General features: G+C 42.2%; 1 protein-coding gene across 1 annotated transcript; it reads left to right on the top strand.

Annotated features, from left to right (window-relative positions):
• Positions 1–3,503: 3,503 nt before the first annotated feature.
• LOC138999771 (zinc finger protein 585A-like) lies at positions 3,504–22,681 on the top strand. Its single transcript, XM_070401994.1, has 3 exons — positions 3,504–3,569; positions 4,432–4,558; positions 17,816–22,681. Exons 1-3 carry the CDS (start codon positions 3,537–3,539, stop codon positions 20,986–20,988), a joined length of 3,333 nt encoding a protein of 1,110 aa, XP_070258095.1. The 5' UTR covers positions 3,504–3,536; the 3' UTR covers positions 20,989–22,681.
• The last annotated feature ends 728 nt before the right edge of the window (positions 22,682–23,409 follow it).

Below are 23,409 nucleotides of genomic sequence, written 5' to 3'. Positions count from 1 at the left end.
CCTTCATTTAATCTGTCCCTGTTCTTCACAGCTTTCCAGTAACAATGGATTTACCTTCCATTGTAATAGAGAACTTTGCTTTTTTTTTAAGTATTTTTCTGCTTTTATTAATATGTCATAAATTCTTAGAGATTTATTAAAGATATATTAGTAACTCTTTTTTTATGGATAAATCTTATTGTTGTTATTGTTTCTTATACTTTCTAAGAGAAGAAAGTGCCAAGTATTGCTAGCCAACATAGGGCAGGGATAGAGGGTGGCTTCTGCTTTTCAGCAGTGTCTGTTAAGGGACAAAGAATGGAGGGGCCTCGGGCTGCTCTGAAGTTGAGTAGGTATGGGGGGCTATCTTTAAAAGTTACAGTTACTTTGCATTCCCGGAGACCGTCTGGCAGATGTATAGGTAGTTGTCAGTATTTTCCCCAAGCATATAACATATTACTAGAGAAAAAGTTATGAAGAGTTCAGTAGAGGCTTGTTTGAAGAGGCGGGGGGGAAGGAAACTTTCTACTAACTAGAGAGGCCGTGGTGCAAATTATCTCTGAGATATGAAAAGAGCAGGGAGGAGGGGTAGGAAGAATGTAGCCTTAAGACCTTTTTCTTTTCTTTTTTTTTATAGCTGAAAGCATTACAAAGGGTATTACATATGTGTCCTTCTCTCCCCTCCCCCCCGCCCTTGACAATCCCCTGGCCTCCCCTACCCCCCAGTGTCTTACGTCCATTGATTATGCTTATATGCATGCATACAAGTCCTTCGGTTGATCTCTTACCCTCCTCCTTCCTGCCCCCCAACCCTCCCTGGCCTTCCCACTGCAGTTTGAAAATCTGTTTGAGGCAGCTCTGCCTCTGTGTCTATTATTGTTCATAAGTTTATAATGGTCTTTATTATCCATGAATGAGTGAGATCATGTGGTATTTTTCCTTCATTGACTGACTTATTTCACTTAGCATAATGCTCTCCAGTTCCATCCATGCCATTGCAAATGGTAAGAGTTCCTTCTTTTTTACAGCAGCATAGTATTCCATCGTGTAGATGTACCACCGTTTTCTAATCCATTCATCTACTGATGGGCACTTAGGCTGTTTCCAGATCTTAGCTATGGTGAATTGTGCTGCTATGAACATAGGGGTGCACATATCCTTTCTGATTGGTGTTTCTGGTTTCTTGGGATATATTCCTAGAAGTGGGATCACAGGGTCAAATGGGAGTTCCATTTCCAGTTTTTTGAGGAAACTCCATACTGTCTTCCATAGTGGCTGCACCAGTCTGCATTCCCACCAGCAGTGCACAAGTCTTCCTTTTTCTCCACATCCTCTCCAGCACTTGTCGTTTGTTGATTTGTTGATGATAGCCAGTCTGACAGGTGTGAGATGGTACCTCAGTGTTGTTTTGATTTGCATCTCTCGGATGATTAGTGACTTTGAGCATGTTTTCATATGTCTCTTGGCTTTCTGAACGTCCTCTTTTGAAAGGTGTCTATTTAGGTCCTTTGCCCATTTTTTGATTGGATTGTTTATCTTCCTTTTGTTAAGTTGTATGAGTTCCCTATAAATTTTGGAGGTTAGGTCCTTATCAGATATGACATTGGCAAATATGTTTTCCCACACAGTGGGTTTTCTTGTTGTTTTGTTGATGGTTTCTTTTGCTGTGCAGAAGCTTTTTATTTTGATGTAGGCCCATTTGTTCATTTTCTCTTTAGTTTCAAGTGTCCTAGGAGCTGTATCACTGAAGAAGTTGCTTCAGCATATGTCTGAGATTTTGTTGCCTTTGGACTCTTCTAGAATTTTTATGATTTCCTGTCATACATTTAAGTCCTTTATCCATTTTGTCTTTATTTTTGTGTATGGTGTAAGTTGGCGGTCTAGTTTCATTTTCTTGCATGTATCTGTCCAATTTTCCCAACACCATTTATGGAAGAGACTATCTTGACTCCATTGTATGTTCTTGCCTCCTTTGTCAAATATTAATTGAGCATATTGGTTCAGGCCCATTTCTGGGCTCTCTATTCTATTCCATTGATCTATATGTCTGTTCTTGTGCCAGTACCAGGCAGTTTTGAGAACAGTGGCTTTGTAATACAGCTTGATATCTGGTATTGAGATCCCACCTACTTTGTTCTTTCTCAGGATTTCTGCAGCTATTCGGGGTCTTTTTTTATTCCAGATGAATTTTTGGAGAGTTAGTTCTAGATCTGTGAAGTATGCCGTTGGTATTTTAATGGGAAGTGTGTTGAATTTATAGATTGCTTTGGTTGTATGGACATTTTAATGATGTTGATTCTACCAATCCATGAACACGGTATGTTCTTCCATCTGTTTATGTCTTCCTCTATCTCTGTTTTCAACTTCCTGTAGTTTTCTGAGTAGAGGTCTTTTACCTCTTTAGTTAAGTTTATTCCTAGGTAGCTTAATGTTTTTGGTTCGATGGTAAATGGGATTGTTTTTATAATCTCTCTTTCTGAAAGTTCACTATTGGTGTATAGAAATGCCTCAGTGGATCAAATGAAAGTTCCATACTTAATTTTTTGAGGAAAGTCCATACTGATTTTCATATGGTTGCACCAGTTTGCATTCCCACCAGCAGTGTACTAGGGTCCCTCTTTTCCACATCCTCCCCAGAACTTGAATTTTGTTCATTTGTGGATGGCAGCCATTGTGAAAGTGGTGAGGTGACACGTAATTGTTGCTTGAATTTCCATCTCTCTGATGATCTGTGACTTTAAGCATCTTTTTATATGTTTCTTGACCATCCTATCCACACTGTAGCCCAGGATGTGCTGACACTTTGGATGGCATCAGAAGCAGATGCCCTTCAGTACTAGCGTTTGTTTTGTGACCTTAACGTTGTATAATGGATTCAATGGAGACAGGTTAAGGCAGTTAGGGACTTGAACAACCTCCTCTAGACACCTATGTCTGGAGGGAGACAGGTGCCAAAAATCTTGAATGAAGAAACAATGCTTGCCCTTAAGAAACAGCAAGTCCTGAACAAATATATGCAAAACCGCAGCTAAAGAAAGCCCTTCAGGTGCAGGAAAAACAATCTTGCCTCGGGAATCACCTCCCCTGAAGGCGCCAGAGGACCCTGAGTGTACTTGGTGTGTTCTTGGGCTATTTGCCCCTAAATCCAGCCCTAGAGTCAACTGAGAAATACGGGATCCTGGCCTTGACGCTTAGAAACTACATTACCCAGAACGCCACGCATGGAATGGCATCAGATGGAGCCAATAGACGGTCAGAGAAGGCACTTCCGTCTTCGGGAGGGCGGGACCTGTGGTCCTTGTGGCAGGATTTCCTCTTCTCCGATTTTTGTCGCAGAAGGTGGTTTTCCGTGTCTGCAGTCCCGTGGAGAAGGCCGGAGAGCGATGTTCCCCGCCTCACAGCCATTGGTGGGAGCCGCCGGTGGTGCTCACAGCTCCCACGTGGGATTGAAGCTCGAAGTCGCCACCCAAACCCACGCCAGGGCCGAGACAGGGACCGCCATTCCTGCACCGGCTTCTACTCCCGCCGCTCCCGCCCCGCTCAGCCCACAGAGGGCAATGGCGGCGCCCCCGCTGAGGAGACGGGCTGAGGTGAGTTCAGTCCCCCAGGCCCTCACCGCCTCCTCACACAGACACCACAGCCTGGGGAGGGCGCCTGTCCCGTCCTGCAGCTCAGTCCCGCGTGGAGGACCGTGAGGAAGGTGGAGGGGAGAGAGGAGTGTTGTGGCTTCTGAGGACACAGCAAGTGCAGGGCAGAGAGGACGGGGGTGACTTGCATCTGAAGGTCCCTGAGGATGTGGCTGTGAGTATTGACGGAAAGAGCAGAGGCTGCAGGGAGGACGTCACAGCCTCATTCGGGGCTTTCCCGGCTGTGGGTCCATCAGGGGCCTGGGGTGGTCCTGGATCCGGCTGGACTACAAGCTCTCTACACGCCATATGCCAAGGTCATGGGTGAGTCCAGCGAGATCCAGTGGCATTGGAGCAGGAAGGGGGCAGAGCTGAGGGAGTGAACCTGGGGTCTGAACATGGGAAGGGGATAAACATTACCCAGTGGTGTGCACATCTGGAGGAAGTGTGAGCTGATGGTCCCCGGGACCTGCTGTGGGGACTTAAAGGTGAAGCATAAACCCAGGCTTGGCTTTGTCTTGGAGGCAGGATCTAGGAGACTGCAGTGGTGTTTCCTCTCAGGAAGGCTGGGGCCCTGCAGGCATTGCCCAGACCTTAAATGGCATTACTCCCTCTCCCCTTCCCTCCCCCAATGCTTTCCATCTGACCCAGCTGCTCTGCTGAGGGCCATCACAGTGAGTAATGGAACTGTGATGAGCGTTAGGGCCTGGTGTCCACACTAACCCGGGTGCCCTTGAGGAGGTTGAGGGTGGGGAAGGTGTGTAAGGAGTAGAATTACTGGTTCTCAGAAAAGCAGCTCTGGTTTCAATTGTCTCCATTCTGACAGGTTGGCGTGATCTTTGAGGACATTGCCCTGTACTTCTCCAGGGAAGAATGGAGCCTCCTTGATGAGGGTCAGAGACAGCTGTACCTGAATGTGATGCTGGAGAACTTTGAACTTATATCCTCGCTGGGTAAGACCCTCACTCTCACCAGAGACCTGGACTTGTCTTTGAGGTTTCCCAGGCCCCATCTCCAGGGTGTGCTCTGTCCTTCCATGTAGACTGTGGTACTGTTTGTTTTTCCAGTTATCTGGGTAGTTGCTCTCCTGGGGAAGGTTGGTCTGTTTCCACTGCTCCCTTCTATTCCTGAAGTCCCAATAGTCCCCGCTGTACTAAATTCACAGGGAAGGACTTGTGGTTGGTAGTGTTACAGGAAGCCTCAGAGATTCCACCTTGATCAGTGAGGAAAGCATTTTCTATATTCCTGTTGGTCATTTGTACGTATTTTTTGGAGAATTGTCTCTACATCCTTATCCTGTTTATTCACTGTATTTTTTGGTTAAAGAGTGTTCTAACTACCCTGTATATTTTATACATTAATTGCTTATTACATACAAGAACACATATTTTTGCATGTGCTTAATTGTGCTTTGCTGATATTGCTCCCCACACTCGCTTTTCTACAAAGTCCATGTTTTTGGCAACCCTGCGTTCAGCAGGTCTAGTGCCACCACGTTTTTGGCAAGCTCAGATGCTTGTTGCTAGTGCTTAGCAGTAAAGTATTTTCAAAGAAGTTATATCGAGTTTGGTTTTCAGACAAGTCATTGTATTGTTATTAGCCTACTGTATAGTATTAACATAATTTTATTATTCCCTGGGAACTCCAACTATTTGACTGAATTTCTGTCTGTATCTCAATATTCGCTTTATTGTGCTGATCAGAACTGAATGCACCATCTCTCCAAGCAATCCCTTCATAGGATTTGCAATTATTTTCTTGTGTTCTCTCTATCTCCTTTCATTTCATTTTGTGTATTGCTGTTGTGCTGTGAAGAAGCTTTTTCTTTATTTGTTGCCATCTCGACTGTTTGTTTTTGGTGTTTTTTTTTGTGGTGGTTGTTGTCACATTCAGAAAATCATGTCAAAACAAATCTCCAAAACTTTTTCTCTAGGTTGTCCTGAGGCATTTTAAGTTTTAGCGCTGATATTCAATTCTGTTATGCATGTTGTGTTAAATTTTATCAGTGGTGTCCAGTATTGTTGTGTTTCCATGTGAGTATTGTTTTTCAGCAGCACCATTCATTGAAGAAACTATCTTTCCCTTCTTCCTCTGTCTTGCAGGTTTTTTTTAAACATTTTACTTTTCTCTTATTTTAATTTTATTTTTTTTTAATGTATTTTATTGATTTTTTTTACAGAGAGGAAGGGAGAGAGATAGAGAGTTAGAAACATCCAAGAGAGAAAAACATCGATCAGCTGCCTCCTGCACATCTGCTACTGGGGATGTGCCTACAACCCAGGCACATGCCCTTGACCGGAATCAAACCTGGGACCTTTGAGTTCCCAGGCCAACGCTCTATCCACTGAGCCAAACCGGTTTCGGCTGTGTTGCAGTTTTGATAAAGATTACTTGAAAGTATGTGTCTGGCTTTATTTCTGTGTTTTCTGTTCTGTTTTGTTGATGTATGTATCTGTGTGTCTTGAGCAACACAATGTTTGCTTGCTTTGTCTTTGTAAGAAATTGAAGTCAGGAAGTGTGATGCCACCAGCTTGCTTCTCACGATTGTTTTTCCTATTCACATTTTTTAGTTCTATATATTTCAAGGTTCTCTTTTCATGTCTTTGTAAAATACCATAAGAATTATCCTCAGGGTTCCATTTAATCTGTAGATTGCATTGTGTAGTATGGATATTTTCACAATATTTCTTTATTAAAAATTCTTTATTGATTAAAGTAATATATATGGTACTACATATGTCGAGATTTTCCCTCATTGACCACAAATGAGGGAGATCATGTGATATTTATCTTTCTCCACCTGGCTTACTTTGCTTAGCATGATTGCTCTCCGGTTCCATCCATGCTGTTGCAAATAGTAAGAGTTCCTCCTTTTTAACAGCAGCCTAGTATTCCATTGTGTAGATGTAGCACAGTTTTTAATCCACTCATCTACTGATGGACACTTAGGGTATTTCCAAATCTTAGCTATTGTAAATTGTGTTGCTATGAACATAGGGGTGCATATGTCCTTTCTGATTGGTGTTTCTGCTTTCTTTTTCTTTACTTTTTAATATTTCATTATTGATTTTAGAGGAAAGGAGAAGGAGAGAGTGATAGTAACATCAATGATAAGAGAGAATGGTTGATCTCTGCATTCTGCATGCACCCTACTGGGAATCGAGTCACAGCGAGGTATGTTGCCTTGGGCGGCATCGAACCTGGGACCCTTCAACCTGCAGGTCGACACTCTATCCACTGAGCCAAACCGTCTAGGGCTGTTTTTTATATCTTGGGATATTTTCCTAGATGTGTCAATTGGGAGTTCCATTTTTAATTTTTTGGAAACTCTACATTATATTCCACCGTGTCTGTACCAATATGCATTCCCACCAGCTGAGCACAAGGGTTCCTTTTCTCCACATCCTTGCCAGCACGTTGTCCTTTGTTGATTAGTTGATGATAGGCATCCTCACAGGTGTGAGATGATATCTCATTGTCGTTTTGATTTGCGTCTCTCGGATAAGTGGATTTGAGCATGTTTTTATATGTCTCGGCTTTCTGTATATCCACTTTCGAAAAGTGTGTATTCAGGTCCTTTTGCCCATTTGTTGATTGGATTGTTTACCTTCTTTTTCTTACGATATATGAGTTCATGTGAATTTTGCAGAGTAAACCCTTATCAAATATAACATTGGCAAATACGTTCTCCCATGCAGTGGGCTTTCTTGTTGTTTTGTTGATGGTTTCTTTGGCTGTGCAGAAGCTTTTTATTTTGACATAGTTCTATTTGTTCATTTTTTCTTTAGTTTCCATTACCCTAGGACAGTGATGGTGAACCTTTTGAGCTCGGCGTGTCATCATTTTGAAAAACCCTAACTTAACTCTGGTGCCATGTCACATATAGAAATTTTTTGATATCTCTCACCATACTAAAACAAACATTTATATTTTTGATGTTTATTTTTTATATTTAAACTAGAGGTCTGTTGCACGAAAAGATTTGTGCAGTAGGTCTTCCCTTCCCCTGGCTGGCGGCACCGGTTTTCCTCCGGCACCCGGGACCCAAGCCTTCGCTGCTCCCGCTGGAGCCACCTTCAGTCTTCGCTCTGCCCCTTGGCGCCTATGTATGCAAATTAAACACCATCTTTGTTGGTTATTTTGCATATCACGCTGATTAGCCAATGGAGGCATAGCAAAGGTACGCTCAGTGACCATGTTTGTCTATTATTAGATAGGATGCCATTTAACAAAGAAAAATCATCCAAAAACATGAGTTCGCGTGTCACCTCTGACACATGTGCCATAAGTTCGCCCTCATTGCCCTAGGAGCTGTATCTGTAAAAACATTGCTAGGATATATGGCTGATATTTTGCTGCCTGTGTATTCTTCGAATATTTTTATTATTTCCCTTCTTAAGTTTACAGAGTTATGATTAAAGTTGGTGGTCTAGTTTATTTTTTTGCATGTGTCTGTCCAATTTTCCCAACACCATTTATTCAAGAGACTATCTTGATTTCATTGTATGCTGTTGTCTCGTTTGACAGATGTTGAGGATAATGGCTTGTGTCGATTTTTGGATTCTCTGTTCTGTTGCATTGTTCTATATGTCTGTTGTTGTGCCAGTACCAGGCATTTTTGCAATATAGCTTGGTATCTGGTTTGTCATGCCTCCAACTTTGTTCTTTCTCAAGATTGCTGAGGCTATTTTTTTTTTAAATATATTTTATTGATTTTTTACAGAGAGAAAGGGAGAGGGATAGAGAGTTAGAAACATCGATCAGCTGCCTCCTGCACATGTCCCACTGGGGATGTGCCCGTAACCAAGGTACATGCCCTTGACCGGAATCGAACCTGGGACCTTTCAGTCCACAGGCTGACGCTCTATCCACTGAGCCAAACCGGTGCTGGCACTGAGGCTATTTCTTCTTCTTATTATTCCATATCTATTTTTGGAGCACTTATTATAGGTCTGTGAAATATGCGGTTGGTATCTTAATGGGGAATGCATTGAATCTGCAGATTGTTTTGGGTGGTATTGACATTTTAATCATGTTGAGTCTACCAATCCATGAACATGGTATATTTTTCCATTTGTTTATATCTTCTTCTATCTTTTTTTTTCAACTTCCTGTAGTTTCCTGAGTACAGGTCTTTTACCTAGTTAGTTAAGTTTATTCCTAGGTATCCTAATTTCTTGGTTGCAATAGTGGATAGGAATTTTTGTTTGTTTGTTTGTTTCTCTTTCTCTGAGTTCGTCACTGCTGTATAAAAAAGCCATAGATTTCTGGTTCTTAATTTTGTATCCTGCCACATTTCTGAATGTATTTATTAAATTTAGTAGTTTTTTGATGGAGTCTTTAGGGTTGTTTATGTACAATATGATGTCATCTTTGAATAATGACAGTTTTCTACGTTTCTATTTATGATGCCTTTAATTTCTGCTTCTTGTCTGATTGTGTGGCTAGCACTTCCAGTTTTATATCAAACAGGAGTGGTGAGAGTAGACATCCCTGTCTTGTTTCTGTTCTTAGGGAAAATGGTTGTAGTTTTTGCTGATTGTGGGTATGTCATATAAGGTTCTTACTATGTTGAGGTGTGATCCTTGGGCTCCCACTTTGCTGAGAGTTTTTTCAAGAAAGGGTGTCAGATTATGTCAAATGCTTTTTCTGCATCAATTGATATGCTTATATGATTTTTGTCTTTCATTTTGTTCATATGTTGTGTCATATTTATTGATTTGCAGATATTGTACAATGTTTCATTTCCCGAATAAATCCCACTTGGTCATAGTGTATTAGCTTTCTAATGTATTGCTGGATCTTATTTTCCGGAATTTTCTTGAGTAAAATTAAAAAAAAGACGAAATACTAACAGAAACTTCCCCTACCTGGTGAAAGGAAATCATGCTCTGGCTGGAGTTGTACCTAGGACCCTTCTTGAGGATTTCAGCATTAATGGGTGTAACTACGACTACAGTGGGAGAGCTGCTGTGCAGGAGACACCCCTATGGAGGATGACATGCATCAGTAGGGCTTTGGTGGTCAGTGAGTCTGAACCTTGAGTGTATGGCTTATGGATGTGAAGAGTTTTAAGCTGCTATGGTATGACACTGACCACTGGGTACACTGGCTCTTGGGTCTCCAGGGAAGTGTAAAGTCAGCCTCTGCCTGGAGCCACCCAGCAGCATCTATAGAGAGATCTGCAGATTCTCCTCTTTGTATCGAGTTTGGAAGTGCCCTGATGAGGCCCAGCTGTGAAGCAAGGAAGGCTAGTGCTTATGCCGGGTATAGGCCATTTATTGATAGGTTTGAGACTCCCTGACTGAACTGCAACTTGTTTGACAGGTTTTATCCTGAGCAAGGGCAGGCAATTCATAAACAAAGGCTGCTGCACACAGCATGGTTGGAGTTGTAAATTGGATGGGGTGAGGTCTCATGGAATCACCAGGTTGGAGCATACAGAATGGTTGTCAGTAAGACCTGCCACCTCGGATGTGGCAGCATAGGTATAATGACCACAGCAGGCACCTCTCTCTGGGAGAAAGCTGCACCTGAATTCCTGGGCCGATTCCAGTTATGCCAGTTTCCCTCTCATATGTGTCTTGATTCGCCCCTCCACCACCAGGCTCACCAGGCCTTGGAGGTCACGAGGAATCGGGAGGTTGTAAATTTCATTTTGGTACTGGCATTGTAAGAGGAGCAGCTGTGTCTCCTGCAGCCTCTGTGTCACTGAGCCCCAGTCCACACCGGTTTTTACAGCCCGTAGTTCTTACTGCCAGTGGGGACTTTTTTCACCAGTCTGGGACGCTGTGCTGGGTGTCTGGTGTGACACTGGGACCGCTTTTTCTTCCAGGTGACCTCTGCAGAGACGATCTCTCTCCCAAATAAAAAAGTGTCCCACATGGGTACATGACCAACACCTTCCATTCCTGTCTACCTTCTACCAGTATCAGTGTGCCTTCCGCTTTATCTGTCTAATGCTAAGACAATGGTTCTCAACCTTGGCTGTACATTAGAATCACCTGGGAATCTTTTTAAAATCCTGATATCTGGGCCTCATCCTTTGGAAATTCTGTTTCGTTGTTACTAATGATGAGGCCCAGAAATCAGGTTTTTGAAAACATTCCCAGGTGATTCTAATGTGCAGGCCAGGTTGAGAACCATGTCCTAAGGCTTCCCTTCAGCCAGCTTTCCAGGAGTTCTGGCTGATTGTTGTTCTGCATTTTAGTTGTAATTTTGATGTGGTTGTGGAATGAAGTGAGTATAGGTCCTTGTGTACATCGCCATCTTGGATCTCCTCTCCCATAACATTTCTGAATTCAATTCTTTCTTCTTTTATCTTCACCTGAATAGTGAGAATATTTTTACCAATGATTTTTTTTCTAAGAGAGAGAAAGAGAGAGAGTGAAACATCAATTGGTTGTCTCACACATGTGCCCCCACCAGGAGGGGGATTGAACCTGGAAGCCACATACCTGCCTCTTACAGAAAATCAAATCCATGACCTTCCAGTGTGCAAGCAGGCACTCTGAAAACTGAGCAACATGGGCCAAGGAGATTTCTTTATTCCTTAAATTATTTATTTTTAAACGATATTTTATTGATTTCAGAGAGGAAAAGAAGGAGAGAGCAATAGAAACATGAATAATGAGAGAGTCATTGATTAGCTACTTTCTGCACACCACCCAATGGAGATGGGGCCGGCAACCTGCACATATCTTCTGACAAGGGCTGGAATTTCGATCTCCGTGGTCAGCTGCTTTGAACCTGTGGGTCGCGACCCCTTTGGCAGTCGAACAACCCTTTCACAGGGGTCGCCTAAGATCAGCCTGCATATCAGATATTTACATTAAGATTCATAAGCGTAGCAACATTACAGTTATGAAGTAGCAACGAAAATAGTGTTAAGGTTGGGTCAGCAATGAGAAACTGTATTTAAAGGGCCAGAAGGTTGAGAACCACTGTGCTAGGTCATGGGTTTATGCTCAATCACTGAGCCATACTGGGCAGCCTTTATTTATTGATTCTAGAGACAGGAAGGGAAACAGAGAAAGAGAGGGAAACTGATCTGCTGTTCTACCCATCTAAGCATTTATTGGCTGTCCCCTACATGTGCCCTAGAAAACCCACAGCCGTGGTGCATTGGGACCACACACTCATCAGGAGAGCTACATGGCCAGGGCTCTGAATTTGTATATTAATTTCAGAAGCTCATATGGGATCTTGACAGATTTCTCTATGGAGGGTCATGTTGTCTCTTAACATCAACATCTTTCTCTCTTTTTTAAAAAAAAAAATTTTTTTTTAATTTTTATATTTTTTTTTTTTGCTAAAAGTATTACTAAGGGTCTTTTATTTTTTTAAGTAAAAGTATATTTTATTGATTTTTTACATAGAGGAAGGGAGAGGGATAGAGAGTTGGAAACATCGATGATAGAGAACATTGATCAACTGCCTCCTGCACACCTGTACTAGGGATGTGCCCACAACTAAGGTATATGCCCTTGACGGGAATCGAACCTGGGACCCTTCAGTCCGCAGGCCGACGCTCTATCCACTGAGTCAAACCAGTTAGGGCTCAACATCTCTTATGATGCTTTGTGGTTCCTAGTGTCAGGTATAATGTCTTACCTTTCATTTCTTTGAACATTTTTTTTTCTTGCCCAATTGACTTTCCCCAGCCTCCCCTAACCCCCTGAAGATTGGTGGTATTTGTTGGTTTTTGTTCTTTGCTTTAGTCTAAGTCAAGAGTAGCCAATATTTGTATTGTTTTATTTTGCTTTATCTCCTTTTACTGATGCTTGTTTAAATATTTGAGGAAGAGAGATGGCTGGGCAGAGAGAGAGAGAGACAGAAAGATCCATGTGAGGGAGAAACTTCCATCGACAGACTTCTGCACACAAGGTAACTGGAAATGGAACCCATGTACTGATATGTGCCTTGACTGGGAATTGAATACTCGACGCTTTGGTACACAGCATGATGCTCCAACCAACTGAGCCATACTGGTCAAGGCATTATGTGGTTTTTAAACACAAAAATTTCTAGTGTTCTTTTAAGAACTGGCCACTTTGGTCAATGATAGCAAAAGCACAGGGGCTGCTGGAGGTAATTCTGACCCTTGTTTTTTACTGTACGTATTTTCAAATATGTTTATTCACCCAGTCTTTTCTGGTCATTCTTTCTGTACATTTCTTTATTTGTGTCTGTTATACTGTCTTCCTGTTACTCTTACTCCTATTTCATATGAGGTTTTTGTTCATGAGTAGCTGTCTACTTACACTGGGCTCGAAGGAGATGGTCATATCTCTAATTCTGCATTCTTTCGGATGTCACTCACATAGGTGGGTTTGTTAAAAATATATTCTTAGTGATTTCAGCGAGGAACGGAGATATAGAAACGTCAATGATGAGAGAGAATCATCGATTGGCTGCCTCCTACACACCACCTCCTGGGGGTGAAGCCTGCAACCCCGGCCCATGCCCTGGCCGAAATTGTACCTAGGACCCTTCAGTCCACAGGGAGACGCTCCATCCACTGAGCCAAGCCAGCAAGGGCTCAAATAGGTCATTTGTCTGTTGTCTCATTTGTCCTTTGTTGTTTTACCACAGTGTTGATCATCCACCTTTTTTGTTTTTCTCTGAAGATTTGCATCATTTATCCCATGGAATGGGTCAAGTGGGGTTTAAGGGGAAGAATACTTTGTACATCACAGAAGAAACATGATTTTATTGATTTATTTTTAGATGTATTTTATTGAATTTTTTACAGAGAGAAAGGGAAAGGGATAGGGAGTTAGAAACCTCAATGAGAGAGAAACATCAATCAGCTCCCCCCTGCACAACCCCTACTGGGAATGTGCCTACAACCAAGACACATGCCCTTGACTGGAATTGAACCTGGGACCCTTCAGTCCACAGGCCGACGTTATATCCACTGGGGCAAACTGGGTAGGGTGAAACAGTGCTTTATTAATGACACAGTGGTGTCACAGGTGGTCTTCCCTTGGAGAAGGGTCACTGGGGGGGAATTCTTGCCTGGCCTTTGTTACATTCATAGCTAGAAACCCAGTGTTTTCTTTCTTTCTTTCTTTTTTTTTTTTTTAAATGTTTATAGCAGCTTTATTGCTAATTGCAAAAAACTGTAAGCAACCAAAATGTCCTCTAAAAGGTGAGTGGATACACAAACTGTGGTGCATCTGTACAATGAAATATTCAGCAGTAAAAAGAGAAAATAGAGAAAAATCAAACTAGGAATGGGAATACCAAGAAGCAAGACCTCCCCACATTGATATGACCCCTTGAACCAAGAAAAAACTGGAAGAAATATATATATATATATATCACTTAGTAAAAAGAACCAGTCTGAAAAGTATATATAGTGTATGATTCCAACTACGTTACATTGTGGAAAAGGCAAAACTATACAGAGTAAAAAAGCTTAGTATTTGCCATAGGCTTGGAGTACAGAGGGAAAAATAAATGGGTCCAGCACAGGGGATTTTTATTTATATATTTATTTTTTTAAGTTTTTGGCAACTTTTATTAATTTTTAAAAGTAAATCTTTATTCAGATTATTACAGTTGTTCCTCTTTTTTCCCCCTAGAACTCCCCTGCAGCCGGTTCCCAACCCCTTCTCTGCCCTTACCCCCGCCACCCACCCTTCTCATCCATAGGTGTACAATTTTTGTCCAGTCTCTTCCCACACCCCCCACACCCCTTTCCTCCCAAAGAAAAGTCAGTCCAGTCCCTTTCTATGCCCCTGAATCTATTATATTCAGCAGTTTATTCTGTTCATAAGATTATTTATTCAGCCGAACCGGTTTGGCTCAGTGGATAGAGCATCGGCTTGCGGACTCAGGGGTCCCGGGTTCGATTCCGGTCGGGGGCATGTACCTGGGTTGCGGGCACTTCCCTACTGGGGGCTGTGCAGGAGGCAGTTGATCGATCTCTCTCATCAATGTTTCTAACTCTCTGTCCCTCTCCCTTCTTCTCTGTAAAAATTCAATGGAATATATATAAAAAAAAAAAAAAAAAAAAAAAGATTATTTATTCACTTGATTTTTAGATTCACTTGTTGATAGATGTGTATTTGTTGTTCATAATTTGTATCTTTACCTTCTTCTCCTTTCTCTTCTTAACGGATACCTTTCAGCATTTCATATAATACTGTTTTTGTGGTCATAACCTCCTTTAGCTTTTTCTTATCTGTGAAGTTCTTTATCTGACCTTCAATTCTGAATGATAGCTTTTCTGGCTAAAGTAATCTAGGTTGTAGGTTCTTGCTATTCATCACTTTGAATATTTCTTTTTTTTTAAATATATTTTATTGATTTTTTACAGAGAGGAAGGGAGAGAGATAGAGAGTTAGAAACATCGATGAGAGAGAAACATCGATCAGCTGCCTCCCGCACACCTCCTACTGGGGATGTGCCCGAAACCCAGGTACATGCCCTTGACCGGAATCGAACCTGGGACCTTTCGGTCCGCAGGCCGACGCTATATCCACTGAGCCAAACCGGTTTCGGCACTTTGAATATTTCTTGCCACTCCCTTCTGGCCTGCATAGTTTCTGTTGAGAAATCAGCTGACAGTCGTATGGGTACTCCCTTTGTAGGTAACTGATTGTTTTTCTCTTGCTGCTTTTAAGATTCTCTCTTTGTCTTTTGCTATTGGCATTTTAATGATGATGTGTCTTGGTGTGGTCCTCTTTGGATTCCTTTTGTTTGGAGTTCTCTGCGCTTCTTGGACTTGTAAGTCTATTTCTTTGACCAGGTAGGGGAAGTTTTCTGTTACTATTTTTTAAAATAGGTTTTCAATATCTTGCTCTCTCTCTTCTTCTGGCACCCCCATAATTCAGATGTTGGTACGTTTGAAGTTGTCTCAGAGGATTCTTACACTATCTTCATATTTTTGCATTCTTTTTTCTTTTTGTATTTCCGGTTGGGTGATTTTTGCTTCTTTGTATTTGAAATCTTTGACTTTATTCTTGTGATCCTCTAGACTGCTGTTGGAAGTCTTCATGATATCTTTTATTTCCATCAGTGTATGCTTAATGTCTAGTTCGTCCTTTTTCATAACCTCGAGGGTCTCACTAGATTTCTTGAGGGTCTCACTAAATTTATCAGTGGTTTCTAGAAAGTTCTTGAAAAACCTTAAAAGTGTGGTTTTGAACTCTATATCCAGTAGTTTTCTTTCCTCCATTTCTGTCATTGTGTCCTGTTTCTTTGTCTCGGCATTTTTTTATGCTTCCTTGTGATGATGGAGTGGCTTTCTGTGTTAGTTGTCCTATAGGGCCCGGTGGCTCAGCCTCCCCAATTACCTGAGGTAGACACTCTTGGTGCACCTCCTTGTAGGCTTTGTGCACAGTCTTGTTGTAGTTCAGCCTTGATTGTAGTTGGTATCTCTGGGAGGAGTTGACCTCCAGGCCAATTGGCTGTGAGAATCAGCTGTGTCTGCAATGGGAAAACTTCTGTGCTGGAGACACCCTTCTGGGGCAAGACTTGCTTCAGTGGGGCGTTGGTGCTCACTGAGTCTGCCCCCTGAGTGTGTCCCTTATGGATCTGAGGAGTTGTCATCTGGATTATCCCACTCTGACCACTGGGTACACTGGCTTTTGGATCTCTAAGAAGGTGCTAATTTCGCCTCTGCCTGAGGCTACTCAGCAGGAGCTACAGAGAGATCTGAAGATTCCTCTTCTTTGTTTGGGGTTTGGTGGTGCCCAGATGAGGCCCAGCTTTGAAGCAATGCAAGGTGCTGTGGGGCCTTGGGCCTTCTTTTGGAAGTTCTGGTTCTCTCTGACCCAGCTGCAGTTTGTCAGGTAATTTCCAGATTGCAAAGGGCCAGGCCTTTGATATGCAAAAGCCTCTGAGCACAGGTTGGGTGGGGTGTGGTCTCAGGGGATCTATGGGGCGGAGCCAGCAGCTATGGCTGCTCCTCAGTCCTACCCTAAGAGGCCCAGTGACTCAGTGTCCCGGTAATCTCTGCAAGTTCCGCTGAGAGAAAGCCACCCTCGAGTTCCAACCGATGCCAGATGGTCCAGTTTCTCCCCGAATGAGTCTGGGTCCCCAGAGACTCGCCCGGAGTTGGAGTTCAGAGCAGTAGGGAGCTTGAGACTCCCTCCCGATTGAAAAAGACAGCCGTGACCTCATTAGCCAGCCCTTTCCACTTGGGCCATGTCCTCAGTTGACAGCCCTTTCCAAGTGCGCCACGTGCTTAGTTGCCAGCCTTTTCCGCGTGCGCCTCCATACCTCTACACTCTACTTCCGCACCTCCTCTGAGTCTCAGTATGCTTTTCTCTTTCCTTCTAGTTGTAGAATTTCCACTCAGCCAGCCTTCCTGTGGTTCTGGATGATGTCTGTTTTTTCATTTAGTTGTATTTTTGAAGTGGTTGTGCATGGCAGCAATTTCTGGTGTTTACCTATTCCGCCATCTTGGTTCTATCAGCACTCAGTTTTCTTTTTTTTTTTTTTTTAAAATATATTTTATTGATTTTTCACAGAGAGGAAGGGAGAGGGATAGAGAGTCAGAAACATCGATGAGAGAGAAACATCGACCAGCTGCCTCCTGCACACCCCCCACTGAGGATGTGCCCGCAACCAAGGTACACGCCCTTGACCGGAATCGAACCTGGGACCCTTCAGTCCGCAGGCCGACGCTCTATTCACTGAGCCAAACCGGTTTGGCCAGCACTCAGTTTTCATAGTAATCATTTCTACTGGGATTCCCAGCCCAAGGATAACCTTCACCTCTCTTGACTTTGCACCTGTGCCTCTTTAACAGATCTCTGGTTTTTGCCCTCTAACATTGTTCCATGCCTGCAGTACCTGGGAGTGCACACATGTTGTTATATTTACGTTGAAAATCATTTGGTCCAATACAATACATTTTTATGACTTTGAGCTGTTTTAAATGATTCTACATAGACTCACATGGCCAACATGTAAGGCCCTAATTGAAGCCGTATGTGCAGGAAAAGTGAGTAGAGCCTTCCTCTCTTCTTTGTGTCCCGTCCTGTGCTTCTGTCCCTCTCTTGGTTTCCTTTTCATCATCAACTGAGTTTTGGGGCCACGATATGCATAACAACAGTTTCCTCAGAGTATACCTCACTGGTCCTTAAAATCTTTCTATGGAATCAGGCCTAGTCATGACAGATAAACATTTGTGGTGAAGATATTCTGATTTCATAGGGTGAACATGTACTTTACCAGTGTTTCCTTTTGTTCAGGTTGCTGCTGTGGAGCAGAGAATGAGGAGGCAGTGACTGAACAGAACTTTTTTGTGAGAGTTTCACAGGCAAGGAATCCCCAGTTCCCTTTGTCTTCCCAGAAGAGCCACCCCTGTGAGAGTTGTGGACTAGTCTTGGGAAAGATTTTCCACGTGATGGAGCTGCAGGGAACACCACACGGACAGATACTGTTGAGGTGTGGGGCATGTGCAAAACGGTTTTACTTCAGTGTCAATATTCACCAATGGCATGTGAGAGAGAAGACTTTCATTAGAGGTGTGGACAGGATCTCCCTTGCAAACAGCTGCAATTTCAATGTGTCCCAAAATGGTTTCACATGCGGGGAGGTTAGGCAGGGTGTTCTTACCGAATCAGGACAGCTCCACCTAAAGGCTACTCAGACCTGGGACCGTCCAAATGCTATTTCGACACGTGGGATGACATTTCAAAGGACAAAAAATTATTACGAAAGAAAAGAATCTAAGAACGAAATTACTTGTACCCACACGTTTATTCAGGAAAAGGATGTCCAAGTTGGAAGTGGATGTTTTGTGTGCTCTGACTGTGGGAAATATTTTACCAAATTTTCTAGCTTTTATCTTCTACAGCAAGGTCACACTGGAGAAAGGCCTTATCAGTGCAGTGAATATGGGAAAGCTTTTAGCAATAGTAACAGCCTAGGTGAATATGAAGCTTTGCACACTGAAGAAAGGCCCTATGAGCACAGTGAGTTTCGAAATCCTGTTACCAGTAGCACTGCCCTCCATTATGATCAGAGCGTTCTCACAGCAGAAAGGCCTTATGAGTGCAATGAGTGTGGGAAATCTTTTACTAGTAGCAGTAACCTTCATTGTCATCAGCGCATTCACACTGGAGAAAAGCCTTATAAATGTACTGAATGTGGAAAGTCTTTTTCAAATTTCAATACTCGCAAATATCATCATTACAGAGTGCACTCTGCTGAAAGGCCTCATCACTGCAGTGAATGTGGGAAATCTTTTATCACTTTGTCTCACCTTCACAGTCATCAAAGGGTTCACACAGGAGAAAAGCCTTATAAATGCAATGAATGTGGGAAATCTTTTACCCAGAGCGGTAGCCTTCTTTCTCATCAGAGCATTCACACTGAAGAAAAGCCTTATAAATGTAGTGAATGTGGAAAGTCTTTTTCAAATTTCAATGCTCGCAAATATCATCATTACAGAGTTCACTCTGCTGAAAGGCCTCATCACTGCAATGAATGTGGGAAATCTTTTATGACTTTGTCTCACCTTCACAGTCATCAGAGGGTTCACACAGGAGAAAAGCCTTATAAATGCAATGAATGTGGGAAATCTTTTACCCAGAGCGGTAGCCTTCTTTCTCATCAGAGCATTCACACTGAAGAAAAGCCTTACATATGTGGTGAATGTGGGAAAGCTTACAACTCTTTCATTAAACTTTGTTGTCATCAAAGAGTACACACTGGAGAAAGGCCTTTTCACTGCAGTGAATGTGGGAAATCTTTTACCAGGAGAAGTGCACTTTGTCATCATCGGAGAATTCATAGAGGAGAAAGGCCTCATAAATGCAGTCAATGTGGGATGAGTTTCATTGAAATCAGAGCTCTCCAAAAGCATCAGAGAGTTCACACTGGAGAAAAGCCTTTTAAATGCAGTGAATGTGGGAAATCTTTCACCACTAAGTTTAAACTTCACACTCATCAGAGGGTTCACACAGGAGAAAAGCCTTATAAATGCAATGAATGTGGGAAATCTTTTACCACTATGTTCGAACTTCGCAGACATCAGAGAGTTCACACTGGAGAAAAGCCTTTTAAATGCAGTGAATGTGGGAAATCTTTTACCACTAAGTCTCAACTTCACATTCATCAGAGGGTTCACACAGGAGAAAAGCCTTATAAATGCAATGAATGTGGGAAAACTTTCATCCTAAACAGAGCTCTCAAAAGTCATCAGAGATTACACACTGGAGAAAAGCCTTTTAAATGCAGTGAATGTGGGAAATCTTTTACCAGGAGCGATGTCCATCGCCGCCATCAGAGAAATCATGCAGGACAAAATCCTTATCAATGCAGTGACTGTGGGAAAACTTTCACCAAAAACACAGCTCTCCAAAATCATCAGAGAGTTCACACAGGAGAAAAGCCTTTTAAATGCAGTGAATGTGGGAAATCTTTTACCGCTATATTCGAACTTCACAAACATCAGAAAGTTCACACAGGAGAAAAGCCTTATAAATGCAGTGAATGTGGGAAATCTTTTACCAGGAACAGTCAACTTTGTCGTCATCAGAGAGTTCACACAGGAGAAAAGCCTTTTAAATGCAGTGAATGTGGGAAATCTTTTACCATTAACAGTCAACTTTGTCGTCATCAGAGAGTTCACACAGGAGAAAAGCCTTATAAATGTAGTGAATGTGGGAAAACTTTCATTGAAAACAAAGCTCTCCAAAATCATCAGAGAGTTCACACAGGAGAAAGGCCTTTTAAATGCAGTGAATGTGGGAAATCTTTTACCACTAAGTCTCAACTTCACATTCATCAGAGGGTTCACACAGGAGAAAAGCCTTATAAATGCAGTGAATGTGGGAAAACTTTCATCCAAAACAGAGCTCTCAAAAGTCATCAGAGATTACACACTGGAGAAAAGCCTTTTAAATGCAGTGAATGTGGGAAATCTTTTACCAGGAGCGATGTCCTTCGCCGTCATCAGAGAAATCATGCAGGACAAAATCCTTATAAATGCAGTGACTGTGGGAAAACTTTCACCAAAAACACAGCTCTCCAAAATCATCAGAGAGTTCACACAGGAGAAAAGCCTTTTAAATGCAGTGAATGTGGGAAATCTTTTACTGCTATGTCCTTACTTCACAAACATCAGAAAATTCACACTGGAGAAAAGCCTTTTAAATGCAGTGAATGTGGGAAATCTTTTACCATTAACAGTCAACTTTGTCGTCATCAGAGAGTTCACACAGGAGAAAAGCCTTATAAATGCACTGAATGTGGGAAATCTTTTACCTGGAAGAGTGTCCTTCGCCAACATCAGAGTGTTCATACAGGAGAAAAGCCTTATAAATGCAGTGACTGTGGGAAATCTTACACCAGGATCACCAGGCTTCACAGTCATCAGAGAGTTCATACAGGAGAAAGTCGTTATGAGTGTAATTAATGTGAGATCTCTCTCAGCCTAATTTGTAAATTTGCTCTGCACAAAAGAGTCCGAATGTGAAAAGTTTCTCAGATGTGTTGAAAATGTAGTTTCTTAGTTAGGACTTAACAATTGTATTAGACAATAGGTGAAGTCTCATTAGTCAGAATTTATCACACACTTTGAATCACCTACATTATGTAACGTACCCGCAACTATTTTTGCTCTTCTGTTTGCTTGTTTGTATGTTGGAACCATACGTATGCATGTTGAAATTTTAAAGATAAAGAGCTGTCTTGCCAGGTGGAAGAACTGCCAGTCTCACGGCTCTTTCCTTGCAAAATAATGAAGGGTTTTCCGTAAGACTTCTTTGACTCTCTCGGTTAGTTTATATGGAGATCTGGGCTCTTCAAGCATGCTTCGTGGAAAAACTTATATGGGCTCTGAAACATTTTTGCCCATGGGGGAAGACTATGGACCAGAAATTAGCTGAGCAGTTTTTTCCAAATGTACATTGTTGGCCATATTTTCCTAGGAAACACTGGACTCTCTATTCCTCATGTGGAAATGGATGCACTGAGACACAGAGGTCACTCCCAAGAGGGGGTAGTTGTGACAACCTGAAGTATATCTGGGAGCAGCGTTAATTTTTTTCCTGTTTTCAAGGACTGGTAAGACATTTGAAGGGATTCTTTTCCCCAGAGGTTGCAGAGGGCCATGTGCTTTAATGCCTTCTATTGCATGGGTGATGGGCACTGGTTTCAGGACCATTGCAGTGAGTGGAAACCGTTTCACTGCAGAAACACTGGCCTAATTCTTGTTGGACCAGACTGCAGCCCATTAGATGGAATGGTCTTCATCTAAACTTACACCCAGACATTTTTTTGGGAAAAGACTATAGAAGCCGTGTGTACACAGATCTGAGGGACTCCAGGCTTGTTTATCTTCTGTGCTGCAGTCATTTTCACTGATTATGATCAAGAAGTTTTGTGGCTTCAAATAGCTTCTCAGATGTTCCCATCAGAGCCAGTGGTGCTCTGGCAGCAAAACTAAGAGGAAAACAAAGGTTGTCTTTAGGCCAGAGATGTGGCCTTTGTGACCCAGTCAGTATTCCCGTGGGTTATTGGGTGAAAGTTCTTCATTGTTTTTCATTGTTTGTTACATTTTCTGTCACTGAGATGGCACTCTTGCCCAGAGGGCATAAGAGTATGGATTGAACATAGAGTTGAAAAACCTGTTGTTCCAAACTGAGTAACATTTGTTTTATCTTGAAACATTTTTGAAAACCTATAATGAGTAAATTGCATGTATTAAGTACAGTGATTCATAAATCTTGACAGGTGCATGAAACTGAATCCATCATTATACTCATAATACTAAGCATATCTGTGACTGTGTAGTTGCTTCATGACCTCATTTAATCTGTCCTTGTTCTTCCCAGCTTTTCTGGTAACCATGGTTTTACATTTCACTTTAATGGAGAACTTTGCTTTTTCTAAGTATTTTCCTGCTTTAATGTATATTTCCTAAATTCTTGGACATTTATTAAAGATATATTAATAACTCATTTTTTTTGATAGTTATTCTTTTTGTTGTTGTTAATCCTCACCCAAGGATATTTTTACATTGATTCTTTGGGACAGTGGAAGAGAGAGGAAAAGACAGTGAGAAACATTGATGTGAAGGAAACACATCGATTGGTTGCCTCCTGTATCAGCCCTGACCAATGCCCTGGCTGGAAGGCGTCTTCAACCAGGGTATGTGCCTTTGACTGGAATGGAACCTGGGACCCTTTGGTCTGTAGGCCTACGCTCCATCCAGAGCCAAATAGGCCAGAGTTCTGGTAGATATTCTTATCTTTGAATATATCACCATCATGTCCATTTTAATAAATATTTGGTTATTTATATTTTAAATATATATTTTTTTTAATTGATTTTTTTACAGAGACGAAGGGAGAGGGATAGAGAGTTAGAAACATCAATGAGAGAGAAATATCTGTCAGCTGCCTCCTGCACACCCCCTACTGGGGATGTGCCCACAACCAAGGTACATGCCCTTGATCGGAATTGAACCTGGGACCTTTCAGTCTGCAGGCCAATGCTCTATCCACTGAGCAATACCGGTTAGGGCAATATTTCGTTATTTTTAATAAAGGTGGTACAAACATTTTGGTATAATTCTTTATATGGATATAAATGTTATTTACCTTCCTCAGAGGGACATCTGCCACAGGATCCCGGATGCGAGAGGGCACAGGACGGACTGAGGGATCCCACCAGAGTGTATGAATTTCATGCACGAGGCCTCTGTTTTAATCAGATGAACCAGAATATCACGGTTCCGTTCACAGTCAAGGAGGATACCTGAGCCCCGCGTAGATCTGCAGTGTGGGATATGCAGGAGGTAGCTGATCAATGATTCTCTCTCAGCATTGATTTT

This window comes from Myotis yumanensis, unplaced genomic scaffold, assembly GCF_028538775.1.
Source record: "Myotis yumanensis isolate MYYU_CA2020_CCGP unplaced genomic scaffold, mMyoYum1.0.hap1 SCAF_23, whole genome shotgun sequence".
Classification (NCBI taxonomy): domain Eukaryota; kingdom Metazoa; phylum Chordata; class Mammalia; order Chiroptera; family Vespertilionidae; genus Myotis; species Myotis yumanensis.
This window is presented reverse-complemented; position numbering and strand designations above follow the sequence as displayed.

What these genes read in the sequence shown, in the direction of transcription:
- LOC138999771 (XM_070401994.1), top strand. Translation starts at nt 3,537, where the DNA reads ATGGCGGCGCCCCCGCTGAGGAGACGGGCTGAG. An exon ending in CGCTGAGGAGACGGGCTGAG is followed by an intron (nt 3,570 to 4,431) that starts GTGAGTTCAGTC and finishes CCATTCTGACAG; the next exon opens with GTTGGCGTGATCTTTGAGGA. An exon ending in TGAACTTATATCCTCGCTGG is followed by an intron (nt 4,559 to 17,815) that starts GTAAGACCCTCA and finishes CCTTTTGTTCAG; the next exon opens with GTTGCTGCTGTGGAGCAGAG.